Genomic DNA, 16,295 nt, shown 5'->3' with positions numbered 1-16,295 from the left:
TTAGAATAAAGAACATATACATCGCAAACTGCCTGGAAATGTGTTGCCAGTCAGGTTATAACAGAGCAGGTTGTTTTCCTTCACAGAGTGGGCAGCACTGTAATAATTACATTTTCTGTCACTTAGTTTGTTTCAAGGTGGGCTCAAAGAATCCTCACCCTGGTTACAGGCCCAGGAGGCATTTACTGAAGCCAAACTACGAAAGCCTGAACTGAGTCAGGCAGATGAAACTCCAGGTCTGCAAAGCAGCCCTCAGGTATGATGTTAATATTTAATTTGCAAGATAATTCTTCAATGCACTTAATAATTCCCATTGACAACTGAGAGTGACTGTGGCCAAAATCATATCTCAAGCTTGCTGTTATTATTTGATCTTGTAAGGTGCATCTTGTCCATTGGATGCATGTGACAATGAATAATATGTGACATTTTGTTAAAGAAATGTTGAAAAGGCCAACATTTAAAGAATGAGGATTGAGAATAGTCCATAGCTGGTTCTTGTGGTATTCATGTTTTTATACTATGGAAATGCAGGTTGTAAGTTTAGTCTCGAGGGAACATGAATTCACAGCACACTGTCTGCCTGAGCACCTGCACCTTCCTACCTCAAAGAGACAACAGAAGGCACGCTACTAAAAGTGTGGTTCTAATTCTATTAGGTAGATAGGTCTGTGTTCCACAATTTCCATGATCAATCAGCATCTAAAAACATTAAAATGGCATGACATTGGTTTCAAGTAATCCACTGTTTAAGGAAGTTAACACTAAAATGTAGATTAGATTCCTTACAGTATGGAAACAGGCCCTTCGGCCCAAGAAGTCCACACCGACCCTCCAAAGAATAACCCACGCAGACCCATTCCCCTACCCTCTCTTTACCCCTGACTCATGCACCTAACACTATGGGCAATTTAACATCACCAATTCACCTGACCTGCACATCATTGGGATTGTGGGAGGAAACCCACACTGACACAAACAGATTGTGCAAACTTCCCACAGACCGTTGCACCGAGGCTGGGATCAAACCTCTGTCTCCGGTGCTGTGAGGCAGCAGTACTAACCACTGATCCACTACACCACCCCTGAACTATTGTGCAATTATGCAAAAAGGAGCTTCTACAAGACACAACCACCTCCATTTTCCAGCCCCTGTGCTGTAATTAAATGAGTATGCAGCTTTCAGCAAGTTGAGATCTGACCTGTGGGGTGACACGGTGGCTCAGTGGTTAGCACTGCTGCCTCACAGCACCACGGACCCAGTTTGATTCCTCTCTGGGACAACTGCGTGCTTGGAGTTTGCACATTCTCACTGGGTCTGTATGGATTTCTTCCAGGTGCTCTTGTTTCTTCCCACAGTTCAAAGATGTGCAGGTTAGGGAGGTTAGCCATGGGAAACAGAGTTACTGGGATGGGATAGGTCTGAGTCAGATACTCTTTAAAGGGCTGGTATGGATTCAATGGACTGAATAGCCTACTTCCACACTGCGGGATTCAATGTTGATAAATAAAACCACTGCTTTATAATCTTCTGGATTCCCTGTTTAATTCAGTAATTTTATACTGTAATCTCAGTTTGTTTCTTTTCATTTGGGTGTTTTAGCTTTTCTTTTTGTCTTGGTTTTGCTATCAGATAACAGCATACCTGGGGGTACACATGATGTGTCTTTGTTTCTCTCTTCACAGATACTACTGAATTTCTCCAGCATTTTCTGTTTTTGTTGTAGATTTACAGTATCCACAGTACTCCAAATTTCAGATACAATACCTTGTCATCTCTGTCATTGAAAGGTCAAAAAGTCCCAATGAAAAATGAACATTGCTAGTTTTTAATTATTTATCTGTTTAGGTGGTGCAACTATTTTAGTAGAGATTTAATCTCAGTGAACAGTGAAGCTATGATGAATTGAATTGAATGGAAAAGTACTGGTGTTGACTTGCTCTTGCACAGGCTGTGGAGATGAGAGAGATAGGGTCTGATTCAAACCAGACTGATCAACCGGGCCTTGAGACCCAAGGACGTGCAGCATCAATGCCTCGATTAACAGCAGAAACCCAGGTAAGTGATTCGCAAAAAAAAGGGAAGTGTAAAGATTTCACATCTTGACATGTGCTTGGAGTATTTTGATGTGCACACAGAATCTAGACAAATCCCAATTTGAAGGAATGTTGTACACTGCAAAATTATCACAAAATGCTCGAGACATTGTCTGTGCTGCAGGATAAGTTCTCCAGCTAATGGTTGGGGAAAAGTGCTATTACCAATCTTCGATTTTGTAATGGTGCAAATGACCTGATTGGTAAACAGTGGTAGAGGGTGAACCTTTTGTGAGTCTTAGTATGAAGAGGCATGACAACCAGACCTAGTTTATTGTGTGATAACAGAGGTAAAAGCTACGTTGGCTTGTTAGCCATAATCATTAAGTGTATCAGGGGCCAGGGATGACACATCTGACCCATAAGGATCTTAAACTAGCCTCCTTCCAAGGCTATACATCATGCAATTTCTAACATTAACCCTTTCAGGCCCATTACCTTATATAATGATGAGATTCAAGCAAGTCTGTAGAGGTGGATCATGAGAAAACAAACATTAAATATACAAGAGAAAGGTTATTGTCCTCTTTCTGTAAAGCCTGTAAGGGCCGTTAGCAATTGATGACATTAAGTGTATGTACAATACACACCTTATTTACTCTGCTCAGTTTTACTTTTTGTCAGGTAGACTTTGATTTTTTTTTAATTTGTTTTTGGGCATCCTTACAAATTTGTTAATTAAGCTTTTTATTGATTATTTTGAGTCTATATTACCACTCAAGAATTTGAAGGTAACGTTAATAAGTACAAGTCTTTGATAATAATGACAGAGCTAACCCACTGGAAGCATTTACAATTCAAGATATAATTTAAAATCAGTTTCAGAAAGAATTCGTACTGAGGCAATTGCACCTAATTTCTGAGTGCCATCTGAAAACATTGAGTGCTTATGTAAGTAAATGTGTGCGTGAAATAAAGTCTCAAAGATAATCAAACAGAAGAATTTAAACCAAAAACCAACCAATACTTTTAAAATTTGATCTCTGGATACCACTAAGATCAAGTTTCCTCCAAAGATTTAAAACAAATCTGTTCACTCTTCTGATGGTGAAGCCCACACTCTGGGTTCATTGTATTCACCTGAGATTGATGTTTACTTTCAAATGAAATATGTACTTTCAGAATTTATTCATTTTCAATGATTAGCCATTACAATGATATTTTTATACTTGTCTTAAAGTAATACCATTGTTTGATAATGCCCTGGTTACAACGCATTCTATTTGTAATATTCGTTTCCTTTATAATTTAAACTATCAGCTTCAATCACAGTACATCTTGCTTGTTCTCTCATCCAGGCTGGTTAAATTATTTGACAAAAATAAACTTGTGATTGCTTGTTGTTGTGAGATCAATTGCTGTAACATTTCATAATTTTTGTGCTTTTGTCTTTCTCATTCCAAACAACATTTGCCTCATCCATCCTTTCCATCATCCCCTAATCTGACTTCTTATTTCACTGACTTCCGTCTTATTCTCGTAATGATCTTTCTGTGTTAATACTGTCACTTGCCCCTTATCTGTTTTTTCCTTATGGTGTCAAACATTCTGGGTTGATTGGTTTTGCTTTTATAAATGTATCTGCTGTTTTGGTTTGCTGTGCTTTTTCTCTGTTTTCACCTCACCCACCTGTCCTAACCTCGCCCTACCCTGTGAATGCTGTGCTATGGGCTGCTTCACTGTGTCGTCTTACTCGGCCCTTTGCTGAAGAAAACATCTCGATCATCTGGGAGTGTCTTTGCAGTATGTAACTTGTATCTCATCCACATTATTTTGTTATTTCAGTCCTTTGCCCTTTATGCATTTTCCTATAATTTCTCATAAACGCAGCCCCAGTTGCACTTGTGCTGCTGAGAGTAGCCAGGCATCATTTCAGACCTATAGTTGCATTTGTACAAACCAAAAGAACTGCAAATGCAGTAAATCAGAAACAAAAGCAAAAATTGCTGAAAAAGCCCTGGTCTCTGGCACTGTGAGGTAGGAGTGCTAACCACTGTGCCACCATGCCGAATGAGTGTATAAAACCCATGCACTATAGTTACAGCTTAAAGAGAGCTGCTACCAAGCATGCTCTCCACTCATTGCATTTGTTAATAAAATTGCATGCTGTGACTACAAATCCTGATTGGTGTGCATGAAATCAACAATGGTCAGTAAGGTCTGAAACATTGGGTGTTTAAAAACAGATTCAAAATTCTATTCAGAATTAAAGTGCCCATAATGAAAAAAAATGATGTGTTAAAGTTCAGTTTGAATTTATTTATACCAGGAATAAACAATGAAAGACTGCTTGGGCTTGTACAAAATGTAGTTGAGTTTTGCATCTAGCTTGCTTATACTTCCATGTAATAGTTATATGCTTGCTTGTTCGAACTTAAACTACAATGTAATGATTAATCAGGCATTCCAGAATGAGCAATAATTTAATTAGAATTAGGTTTTATTGTCACATGTACTCGAGTACAGGGATACAGGAGTATAGTGAAAAGTGTACAAAGTTGCCATTCGCATCACCATCCTAGGGCCAAAGCTAGCTAGGTACAAAATAGAACATAGAACATTCCCGTGCAGTATAGGCCCTTCAGCCTTGATGTTGCACTGACCTGTGAAAGCAATCTGAAGCCCACCTATTCTATACTATTCCATTTTCATCCATATGTTTATCCATTTAAATGTCCTTAAATTTGGCGATTCTACTACTGTTGCAGGCAGTGTGTCTCACACCCATATGACTCAGTTACAAAGAAAATATCAGGTACAAAGTAGGAAAATAAAGGAATAATTTAAACATTAATGTAAATGTTTCAATAATAACAAATATCAGGAAAATTTACTGAAACATGCAATCAAGAAATGCCTTGCTCATAAAAATTAACTAGCTTCCTTGAATTGTAAGATACACATGTATAGAAATCATGGCCTAGTGTGGGTCAATTTAGGCTTATCATCAATCATTCTGAGTGATAACTATTTCTGTTAAACTATGGTTGATTTTTCCAAATAATGCAGTTGGAGTGAATGACTTAAAACCATCAGTATATTTATGAGGTGCATTCTTGCGACAATAGCAATACATAAACTCCTATTTGGCAGTATCAAAAAAGCCTTTAAAGTGTAATTAACAATTGTTTACAACTGGCACTGAGATAAAAGTAAATGTCCAGACTGGATCAGACAGAGCCTGAATATGACATTATGACTGATTGATAAACATATCTGCTTGCCAGAAGATCAACTGCTAAATTTCATTATTAATCCAGTTCATTCAGTTGAAGATGTTTGGCTTTCCAGGAATCCTGTGTTGTTTAATATTTAAAAACCAGAAAGCCAACCTGTGCAGGTCATTTTTCTTCCATTGCTTTGTCAAGATAAATCTTAAACAAATTCAGGTGTTTAAAAGTTCAGGCGTTTGGGGCGGCACAGTGGCTCAGTGGTTAGCACTGCTGCCTTACAACACCAGGGACCCGGGTTCAATTCCCTCCTCGGGTAACTGTGTGGAGTTTGAACGTTCTCCCCGTGTCTGTGTGGGTTTCCTCTGGGTGCTACGGTTTCTTCCCACAGTCCAAAGATGTTCAGATTAGGTGAATTGACCATGCTAAATTGCCCGTAGTACTAGGTGCATTAGTTAGGGGAATGGGTCTGGGTGGGTTGCTCTTCGGAGGGTCGATGTGGACTTGTTAGGCCGAAGGGCCTGTTTTCACACTGTAGGGAATCTAATCAAAATTTTCTAAACACTTGAAAGTTTAAACACAAGAAACTATTCCTCCAATGTTGCTTAGTCAAAATCGTGGAGCTCCCTCTCTAATAACATTGTTGGAATGTCCCTACATTCCAAGTACTCCAGCTATTCAAGAAGGTGGGTCACTCCCATTTTCTCAAGATTGGGGGAGGGAGGGGTAACAATTATTGCTTGCCCAGGCAATCCAAAACCTCCGAATTAATAAAAGAAAAGACATTTGAATTAACATAAGTAACAGTTTGAACTTTTTCTTTCAGTGTTAAGGCTTAATAGTGTCATATTAAGAAGAATTATAGAATAAAATGTTATCATCATCTCTGCTATACTTTGACTTTTATGTGTGTTTCTAATATTGTTGTGTAGCCAATTCCAGACACAAGCCCCATGAAGCGTTCTATCTCTACGCTGACGCCACAGAGAGCTCACGGAATGCATCTTCCTGATTACTCTCTGGAGCGGGTTATCCCAGAACGAATGCCTCATCATCACCACCACCACCATCAGCACCGCTGCCATCGCAGAAAAGAGAAAAAACAACGGTCACTGGAGAGATCTCCTACTAGGCATGCAGATGGAGAAACAGGTAACAAACCAGGATTCCATAAAATTGAAGAATTAGGAATTATATGAAAGATGTGTGAAATTTCTTGGCAGGGACATTTATGAAAGGAGGATATCTTTTAAAGGTACATTTAGTTACTGGGAGTAGGGTAGAGTTGGAGTAGGTAAAACTGAAGATGGTCTTCCATAGCTGTTGCTGCCACAGGTGCTGTATAAAATGAGAATGGGTTATTTTATACTGGATTAGTGGTGCTGGAAGAGCACAGCAGTTCAGGCAGCATCCAACGAGCAGCGATTTCGCTGCTCGTTGGATGCTGCCTGAACTGCTGTGCTCTTCCAGCACCACTAATCCAGTATTTGGTTTTCAGCATCTGCAGTCATTGTTTTTACCTCTTATGGGTTATTTTAGTCTAGCTCTTAGTGCGCTCTGTGTCAACTTTAACACGACCTTGTCCCATAAATGTGTTCCTCAAAAAATGGTGAAATAACTCCATTGAGGCTTGTATCCCCTTACCAAGTCACACTTTAAAAACATATAGAGAGTCCTTGACCCTGATTGAGCTTCCTCAGAGCCAGCTCCCTTAGTGAACAGAATATCTGACATTCCTATTCTTATCTGTCAGCCAGGGCTCCCTAACTGGACAAGGTAACAGCCCCAACAGGGAACTCACATTTTGCGAGGTCCACCTGGCTGACTTCATTACAATGACTACGTGGCAGTGGGAAAACAACAACGTTGGTGTGGTGGGAGTTTTTAGTTTTCTGATGATGAGACTATGACATTGTCCTTCATAAAAATAGAAGGATTCATGTCAGTGACAATCAAAGAATTGTTATGGACCAGACCCCCTTCAAAACATTTCAAGAAAGTAGCCCAGACACTAACGTTCCTTGTTGTTTTAAGAAGGTGTAATTCCAGGAATTATACAGTTGGTCAAACCACTTAATTTCAAACAAAACATAACTTATTTACAAGATTACCAAATGAAACACAAACAAAAGAGAACAGAATACCAAATCACTTAACCTATCTGAAAACTCAACAGATCATCACAACTTAATGCTGCTGTTCCCAATATTTGCAACAATCCCCGTAAATACCCCTTGGCACAAAAGGTAAACTGAAACATAGAGTCTTACAGGAGAGAGGTCAGAGACAGAATACCAGCATGGACTTACTTCTTTGGGTCTAGCAGCTTTTTCAAAAGACGGATTGCTTTCAGTGAATAGCCAGACCAAACCAGAGGTAAGCTGAGCTGGGAGAACTGGCTACACCCCTTTCATTGTACAGGTTTTTTTTAAACTTGAAAGCCTTTTGTCTGAAGCAGTTAGTTATAATCAAACTGACCCTTCAAAGCCAGACCTGTCGTATTTGTTGCTTTTATGATCTCCCCGACAAAAATAAAACAAGGTCAACCTAACCTTGTTAAATGATCAACATCATCACATGATCCAAAACATAATTAAAGAGGGGAAGCTCCTGCATCTTACCTTGAAGAGAGATGGATTACTGAAAGCTGGATGCATGGAGAATTCTGATATAGTCTCCTGTACAAATGAAATGTGGGATCTCCTAAAATCCATAAGATCACTGGACTGAAGCGAACATAATAAGAAAACACGTTCTAGTTTTGTCATTTGTCACAGCTCTGCAAATAAAAATAATTTGCTTCAGCAAATTGCAAGAACGTGTGTCAAGTACCGATCAAAGAACTGGAAAATATTGTCTGCACCGAGCAGATGTGACTCCTGTGTTGTCTGAATATGTTCAGGAGAACTGTATTTGATCCTTGTGAATTTTAAGAATTCTGTGGTGTGGATTTGCAACTCCAAAAGAGTGACAGATGAGAAAAGATATCTTTCCTTGTTGCATCCTCCCTAACTGGTGTATATCAATTATGTATGATCTTATATCATTGCAGAATAAAGAGAGAACTGCATTTAAATAGCATCTTTCACATCCTCAAGGCATCCCCAAAGGTGTTTAGAACTGTAGTCCTTGATGTAGTGCCCACAATGTTTCGGACAATGGATGAACAGTAAGCTTCCAGAAATGTCAAGTTGATAATTACCAGCTAACTGATAATGATGATATTGATTAAGAGATAATTATGAGTCAGAACACCAAAGAGTAACCATTTGCACTTTTTAAAAATAATGCCATTTTATGGAGCAGAAATGACCATAGTTTAACAAGCTGTTCAAGCAACAGATGTTTCCTCCACTAATAACCAAAGAAATGGGGAGTATTATATATGTTGCACTTTCTGCTTGTGGTATTTTCAGCTTGCAGTAAAGCATATTATGAAGCAAAAAATAAAAGCAAAATACTGCAGATGTTGCTAATCTGAAACAAAAAAAACAGAAAGTGCTGGAGAAGCTCAACAGGTCTGGCAGCATCTGTAAAGAGGGAACAAGAGTTAACATTTCGATTCTGATATGACTCTTCAGAAGCAGCAGTCATTTCTAACTCCTACATTTACCTGAAATCCACACTTTCCAGCTGGAATTGCTATGTCTTAATCAGGACTCTGGCTGAATTCTTCACTCCCTACATCAAGGCTGTGAAGTCTATATGCTCCATCCTGTTTTCAGGCTGGCCGAGAACATCTAACTCAGCACACACAGTGGGTAGGGTCTGTTACTTTGTTCTCTTGGATGTAAACTCATCACACACATGGATTGGTGAAATAATGATGTGGGTTCTTTACTTGAAGATAAGACTGTATATAAATAATATTGACTGGCAGCTAAATATCATACCTCATACTTCCATCAATGCTGCTACAGGCTGTCTGTCAACTGGGAATAATATATCACATTTTTCCAAGGAATGTAATAATTGAGAGTGGTTTAAGGTATGCATCTTTAAAGGTATATTCCCATCATATCACAACTTCTTCCTTTTTAATAAGCAAAACATTTCCCTGTACAGAACCAACTATTTACGTAACAGCAAAACAAAATAATATATTTTCCTCAAATCTGAGTCATAGAAAATAAAATTATAAATTTTTGAAATATATTGGCACTTTGCTTATCCATCCAGACTTTGTCCCGACACTTTTACTGGAGGCTTTTCAGAAAAAAAAGGGAACATTCTGCAGATGCTGGAAATCTGAGACAAACACAGAAAGTGTTAGAGATACTCAGCAGGTCTGTCAGCAACTGCTGAGAACTAGAGTTAAAATTTCAATTCCAGTATTACTCTTTAGGACCAAAGAGGTGTCACTTATTTCAAAATGGTGACTCTTTTCTCCCTCTGTTAAGTTCTAAAAAATACAAGGAGGCTGAAGCTTTGTACAGCAGCAATTTTATTCTCAAGGTGTTTACTTGACCATGCAGCAAGTTTGGAGAGAGTTGTTTCCCACTCAAAATGGCTTTATGTTATGAGATTGGACTCTTAAAGTGACAGTCCACCATACTTACAAAAATACACAACACTATCCACGAATAGTGCTTGTGTATGGACACTGACTGTTGAACAAACATCTCGTTTAGTTGCATGTTAATGCTCTGTCTGATAATGTTCCTTGCAGACCAAAGGGATGACTTCAGTTCTGTGGCTCGCCAAAAAGAACAACAATCAAAGGAGCGTTCACGAGGTAGATCACAGGAGCGGAAACCTCCATCCTCCAATGAGAAGCAACGTTACTATTCCTGTGACCGATATGGCAGTCGGGAAACCCCACAGCCCAAGTCAACAGATCACAGCCGGTCAACATCTCCCAATGCAGGCCCAGATTATAGCCTCCGCAGACAGGTGAGAAGAAATTACCACACGGCAGGGAATTGTACTGGTGATGGTCAATTTTTTTGGTATTAACTGATGATGAGAATGTTAAAGTTTTCTTTTGAAAAACAACTGTTAACTTAGAGGTTTTTAAAAATGTTTGAATTATTGACATAGTATTATGGTGAACTCTTCAGACTTAAACTCTAGTTAATTCTGATTTATACTTTAAAAACTGCCTATGCTAAGATCTTTGAAGTTAGAAATATTATTTTTTGCTTTTGTGTCATGTTTGAAGTAATACCTGGTCAGGAGAGTAAAAGGGAGTTTGGAAGGTGAGGCAGGTTAGAGCCAAATACCATAGGAATGTTTAGTGTCTTAAAAGGTAAAGTCACCATAGTCTTACCCGAATATAGGCTGTCCTGTCATGTCAGAGAGACAGGCAGTGGTGATTTAACCTGAAGTTCACCACACCTCAGGTAAGGTGAGAGGTTGAGAAGGGGAATCCTTCTCGATATTGCAGCTGCTGTAGGAATTGAACCAACACTGATCGCATTAATTTGCAAAGCAGCTAATTGAACTAACTGACCACCAATTTTCACTGTATGGCCTTTGACCATTTATGGCCACTGATACTCCATCAAATCTATTCTGCTCACTGCCTTTTTTGTTTGTGGTTTCCATCTCTGACCCCCCTATTCTTAGCTCCACTTTCTCCCTTGCTTGTTTCCACCGACTCGCTATCACTCTCCTATCCTGTTGTTCACAGTGATGAGATGGAAGGAGTAAGTGAATGGGAGGGCTGGTGAGTGGGAAGTAAATGAGTACAAGTTCATAAGAGGACTTTTATCATAGATCAGATATCATAGAGTCATACAGCACAGAGACAGGCCCTTTTTTTTTGGTCAATTTAGGTTCAAGAGAGCTTCTAAGTTTTTAAAGTAAAGATTTGTGATGGCCTCATGGTGATATCATTGCACTGTTAATCCAGAGACCCGGGTAATGTTCTGAGACCAAGTACAAATCTCGCCATGGCAGACAATGGAATTTGAATTCAATAAAAATCTGGAATTCAGAGTCTAATAATGAAACAATTGCTGATTGTCATAGAAAACCCATCTGGTTCACTAATGTCCTTTAGGGGAGGGAACTGCAATCCTTACCTGGTCTGGTCTACATGTGACTTTTGACCTATATCAATGTGGTTGACTTTTAACAGCTTTCTGGCCATTTAGGGATAGACAATCAATGCTGGGCTAAACAGCGACACCCTCAACCCGTGAATTAATAAATATAATATAGATTCAAGAATATTTGGTTTCTAAGGGGAAATAGAGTCATAGAGATGTACAGCATGGAAACAGACTCTTTGATCCAGTGCATCCATGCTGACCAGATATCCCAATCCAATCTAGTCCACCTGCTAGGATCTGGACCATCTCCCTCCAAACCCTTCCAATTCATGTAACCATCCAGATGCCTTTTAAATGTTGCAATTGTCCTAGCCATCACCGCTTCCTCTGGCAGCTCATTCCATACACATACTACATTCTGCATGAAAAAGTTGCCCCTGAGGTCTCTTTTATATCTTTCCCCTCTCACCCTAAACCTATGCCCTCTAATTCTGGAAATCCCAGGGAAAAGACTTCATCTATTTCTCCTATCCATGCCCCTCCTGATTTTATAAACCTCTATAAGGTCACCCCTCAGCCTGCGACACTCCTGGGAAATCAGTCCTAGCCTATTCAACCTCTCCCTATAGCTCAATTCCTCCAATCCTGGTGACATCCTTGTAAATTTTTTAAGCACCCTTTCAAGTTTCACAAAGTATCTTTTATTTAGCACACCATTGTTTTAGATACATATTAGGAATGCATAACCGTAAAAATACTGATTAGATGAGAAAGAATATAGGTAAATAATGCAAGTAAATAAATAATAGAAAGATTTTCATTCATTGCCAAAGTTAAATGCTGAGCTCTCACCCCAACATCAGTCAGAAGATTAGGCTGCAGTTAATAAGCAGGTGTTATGTTCAATGTTTATTGAATCTTGTTCACCCTTGGCACATGGTGTATAGCTACTGATATATCTCTCTTATATAGCATTTTTGTGTACTATATACTAGGGTACCATTTTGAAGAGATAACCACAATGAAGCTATAGGTATTTGTGACTTCTACTTGTAGCCCAATATCCCAATTGCCTCATTACTTTGAGTGAATACCACATTGTACTGGTTGATTCGATCTTCTGGTTTGTCACAACTTGAAATTCTTCTACTCTGCTATTCCAGCACTTTTTTTCTTGAGAAAGTAGAGGTAAGGTTAAGGATTCACCATGATCCTATTACCTAGCAAAACAGGTTTGAGGGAACTTATAGCCTAAGCATGCTGCTATTCCTTATGTTTCTCTTACCATTTCTGTAGTAAAGAAGCCTGAAGGTTCACTATGTTTAACATGTGTAACTTGCTTACATTTACAGCCGTGGTTTCATGAATGCATACAGGTAGTGTGAAATTTGAAGGCATATCACTCCATAAGAACTTAACTTGTGCTCAGTGGTGCAAAGAAAATAGTGCACCATATTTTAACAACTTTTAATTGATGAAAGTAACACCTTTAAACCGTGATTTAAATGTATTAACTGTTTACTCAAATTGACTTTAATTACTATTCTTTAAATACTGCACCAATGAAATTTCTGTTGTGTTTTTTTGCCTATCTCTGTATTCTTCCTATAGATTAGCTTCTTCTGGGGTTTTGCCTTGTATGCTTAATGCTTAGTATTGCTAATTATTTACCTATATTTTCAGTAGTTGATTTTGCCACTGATGATAATCATTTTTCCTTCCAATTCTCTCTGCATCTCTATGTATTTTGCCTCATACTTTACTTTCTCTTTTTGGTGCTTGTCTGAACATTCCACCTTATTTCTTCTGTCATGTGGCTCTGTGCGTCCTTTTTCAATCTTTTTTTTGCTTTCTGTACGTCTGTTCTTTTGTTTTTTGAATTGCTTTGTTCCAATTTTCATCTAGGGCAGTGGTTCGGTTAACGGCAGCCCTCTGCAGTCAGTCTCTGGTGTGAGCACCCCGTGTCGTGGTCGACGACAGCTTCCGCAGACCCCCCTAACACCGCGCCCCAGCGTCACCTACAAAACTGCAAACTCCTCTCCAACTCAGTTTAGCAACCTGCACGGTGTTTTGCCCCCAACTCCTCCAGGGAGACTCAGCCGTGGACGGTCAGAGCACAACACTTTCCTGCGCAGTGACTCCCAGAGCCAATCCTACGCTGGCGATGAGAGCAGACAGCCAATGGTGATGCGAATCGGATCAGACCCTTACCTGGGGCACCGCGAAGCTTGCAACAGCGATGGACTTGCACTGCCAGACGAGACTCTGACCTTTGAGGTGGCTGTTGCCACGACTACGGGCAGGTCCCCCAGGACTTCCTGCATCTCACCTTTCACATCTCAGTCTCACCAAAGCCGCAGAGTCCCAAACGGCTACCACTGCAACCTGGGTATGAGCATGGGTCCTGGGACAGGCGCGGGAGAGCGGCAATATTATCGCGAAACAGATGAAGACGACTGGTGCTAGCATGGCAGTCTAGCAAGACTCTTACAGATTATACATTAATATGATGAGTTTTATCATCTGCAGGGTGTTCTGTCGGAGCTCAGAGTGTATATTAATATGCAGCATTCATGGGGATTTAGAAACTGGAAATTGTTCCAGAAATCTGATTTTTTAAGAGTTGCTTCAGCTTGTTTTTGCACTGAATTTGCAAGTGAAACATGGTTCACTTGAAGTGAAGAAAACAAAAGACTGTTTCATTCTAGAAAACATCTGTTTTTCTATCTCCCTCCCTACATTGGCTATTTCAGAAAACAACAGATGCCAAATTTCTTTACAAATATATTCATAGAAAACTTGATGAAATGCAGTAGCCTGCTCTAGTGAACTACTAGGGCAAAAGGTGAATGAGTTCGCCTGTTCACCAAACAGGTTGTGAGAAGGTGGCTCTCCTTTCATCACAGACTTTGAGTACCAGAGTGGGGGGAGGGGGGAGAGGCGGGTGGGGAAATAAGATATTTTAATGCATATTGAGAGACTAACACAGACAGCAAAACATTTTAAATGTAAGACTTGATGTTAATAATGGAGAAAAATAATGTCTTGAATGGAGCCAGTAAACAAATTCTGCTCTTGTACTGCACTTTGTCTTCACGTTTCTCTGCATTGTCCACGTCTGCACCAAGAACCTCTGCAACATGTTGAGTTCCAAGTTGTGGAGTTGTCGGCACCGTTTCTTTGGCTCCAGAGGCCTTTTGGTGTGCTGCTTTTCACACCTTATTAAATTATTTTGTTGATTTGTTTATTTGACCATTTCTGCCTTTTTCACTTTTCATTCACCATAACGATAACATGGTCTGCAATCCTGATTTTGTAAATTGTTGGTGAAGATGCGCACATAGTCACAGTAACTTCATGGCATGCACTTGTTTTTCATAAGTGTACAAAAAGTCAGCATTTGTATGTAAAGAGGTAGCCTGATGTCATTCCACTATGTATTTCTTGCTCCAACTGTTGAATTCCAAGTGCCTAACCTTTTAAATATCTCCTAAGTCAAGATGCAGCCTTTTACTTTAGTGCATCTCAACTGGTAAGTGGGAACCCTGGGAGATATGGCTAAAAAGCATAGGTGAATGATGCTAGTGGTTGAAATCAAAATGTCCATAAATGGTTTCTTGAGAACCAAACTTGAAATTAGTAATGACATGTTGCAAAAATCAAATTTGAAACATAGAGCCAAAAGACTTTATTTGGTGTTGATAAGCAAATATAGGCTTTCATTTTTTCTGAAGTTAAGACATAGGAAGGTCAGTGCTGAAACAATGTGCGAGCCGGTACAGCATTATGTTTGCTGTCTTTAAAATTCACAGTGCATGTCCAGTCTTATAAACTTGGTTGTAGCAGTTATGAGCACATGTTCTATGGTGTACAGTTTCTATGTTGTAAGGATATGTGGGAAAACATTGCTGTTGCCGTTGTCATGTAAGTCTTTTCAAGAAAATATGTTGAAAATAGCCTACAAAATGTGCACTTTGAAGAGTCAAATGATGAGTAAGAACACTGGGTTACAGAGGATGATCCATGTGTTTGTCAGGAGGGCTATGCAACAAGTTGATATTTGTCAGGCAAAAAAGAATATCGTCCTTTCTGTAGCTTTATCTGCTGGATTTTCCTGTTTCAGGCTTCAGCATGATTGTGACCAAATGTTTTATAGATTCTGTTATAACAAAGGCACAATGATTATTTAAAATTTTAAAGAAATCCATTCTTGGCTGGGTGGGGGAAGGGGACTATATATTGATAAAATTAATCCTGCAATGTTTAACAGGAAATTTTAAGTCAAACGTACATCGTGAATAATGCATGCGCCAATTGTACTCATTATTATAGAACCTACATCTTGCAGAAGGATTGACTTTTTTTAAGGTAAACTTTCCCATGGTTTTGGAAATGATAGTTTGTGATGTGATGTTGGAAATTGATTGTGACGGGGTGGGGTGGGGGGTGGGGGGGTGGTTTAAAGAAAACATCTCCCTTTTTGTGTACTACAAAAGTACAAAAAAGTGTCAACACTCTTATTTAAAATTGTTTTCTCCCAAGTCAGTATTGTGGGGCTGCTGTGGGTAAACAAACAGGAAAAAAAAACTAATAATGACAAAAAATGACAATGGAAACTCTTGCCAGTTCACTGTCAACTGTTACCTGTGGCCTCACCACCTTTTCTGTGTGCAGCTTTAGCACCTTCGAACTGCACTCCTTCCCTTCATCTGTTTACAGTAGGTTGCCAAACTCAAGATACACCCAACTATTTTCACATCCAGAATTCAGTTTATTTGTGGTTTTACTTTGATGAAGTAATGTTGGCATGTGATAAGTGTGTGCATGGAATATTGTTTATCTTGGTACCACTTTTTGATACAATGTATTCATCATCTGTCCATTTTTAATAAGGGAAAGATAAACACATTTATAAATTTGGGAGTTTGTTGCGATAACTTTATATATGAAACAGTGTTGGGTAAATTACTGAGTTCCAACCATGCAACTTGACCGGAGCTAATAAGGTCCTGTGATTAACAGTTTGCTGCCT

General features: G+C 39.2%; 1 protein-coding gene across 2 annotated transcripts in view; it reads left to right on the top strand.

Annotated features, from left to right (window-relative positions):
- LOC140469212 (probable voltage-dependent N-type calcium channel subunit alpha-1B) overlaps window positions 1–15,691 on the top strand; it is a 624,066-nt gene extending 608,375 nt beyond the window's left edge. The window contains exons 44-49 of one of the 2 annotated variants that reach the window (XM_072565527.1): window positions 127–256; window positions 1,952–2,059; window positions 3,808–3,840; window positions 6,200–6,419; window positions 9,937–10,160; window positions 13,169–15,691. In XM_072565527.1, the coding sequence (XP_072421628.1) occupies window positions 127–256; window positions 1,952–2,059; window positions 3,808–3,840; window positions 6,200–6,419; window positions 9,937–10,160; window positions 13,169–13,729 (1,276 nt within the window). In that variant the 3' untranslated portion in view covers window positions 13,730–15,691. The remainder of the gene's footprint in view (window positions 1–126; window positions 257–1,951; window positions 2,060–3,807; window positions 3,841–6,199; window positions 6,420–9,936; window positions 10,161–13,168) is intronic. The other variant, XM_072565528.1, reaches the window with a different exon arrangement.
- Window positions 15,692–16,295: the final 604 nt, after the last annotated feature.

The sequence above is a fragment of the Chiloscyllium punctatum genome, chromosome 49 (assembly GCF_047496795.1).
Source record: "Chiloscyllium punctatum isolate Juve2018m chromosome 49, sChiPun1.3, whole genome shotgun sequence".
In the NCBI taxonomy this organism is placed as follows: Eukaryota; Metazoa; Chordata; class Chondrichthyes; order Orectolobiformes; family Hemiscylliidae; genus Chiloscyllium; species Chiloscyllium punctatum.
The sequence above is the reverse complement of the archived record's forward strand: the minus strand, read 5'-3'. Positions and strand labels throughout refer to the sequence as shown.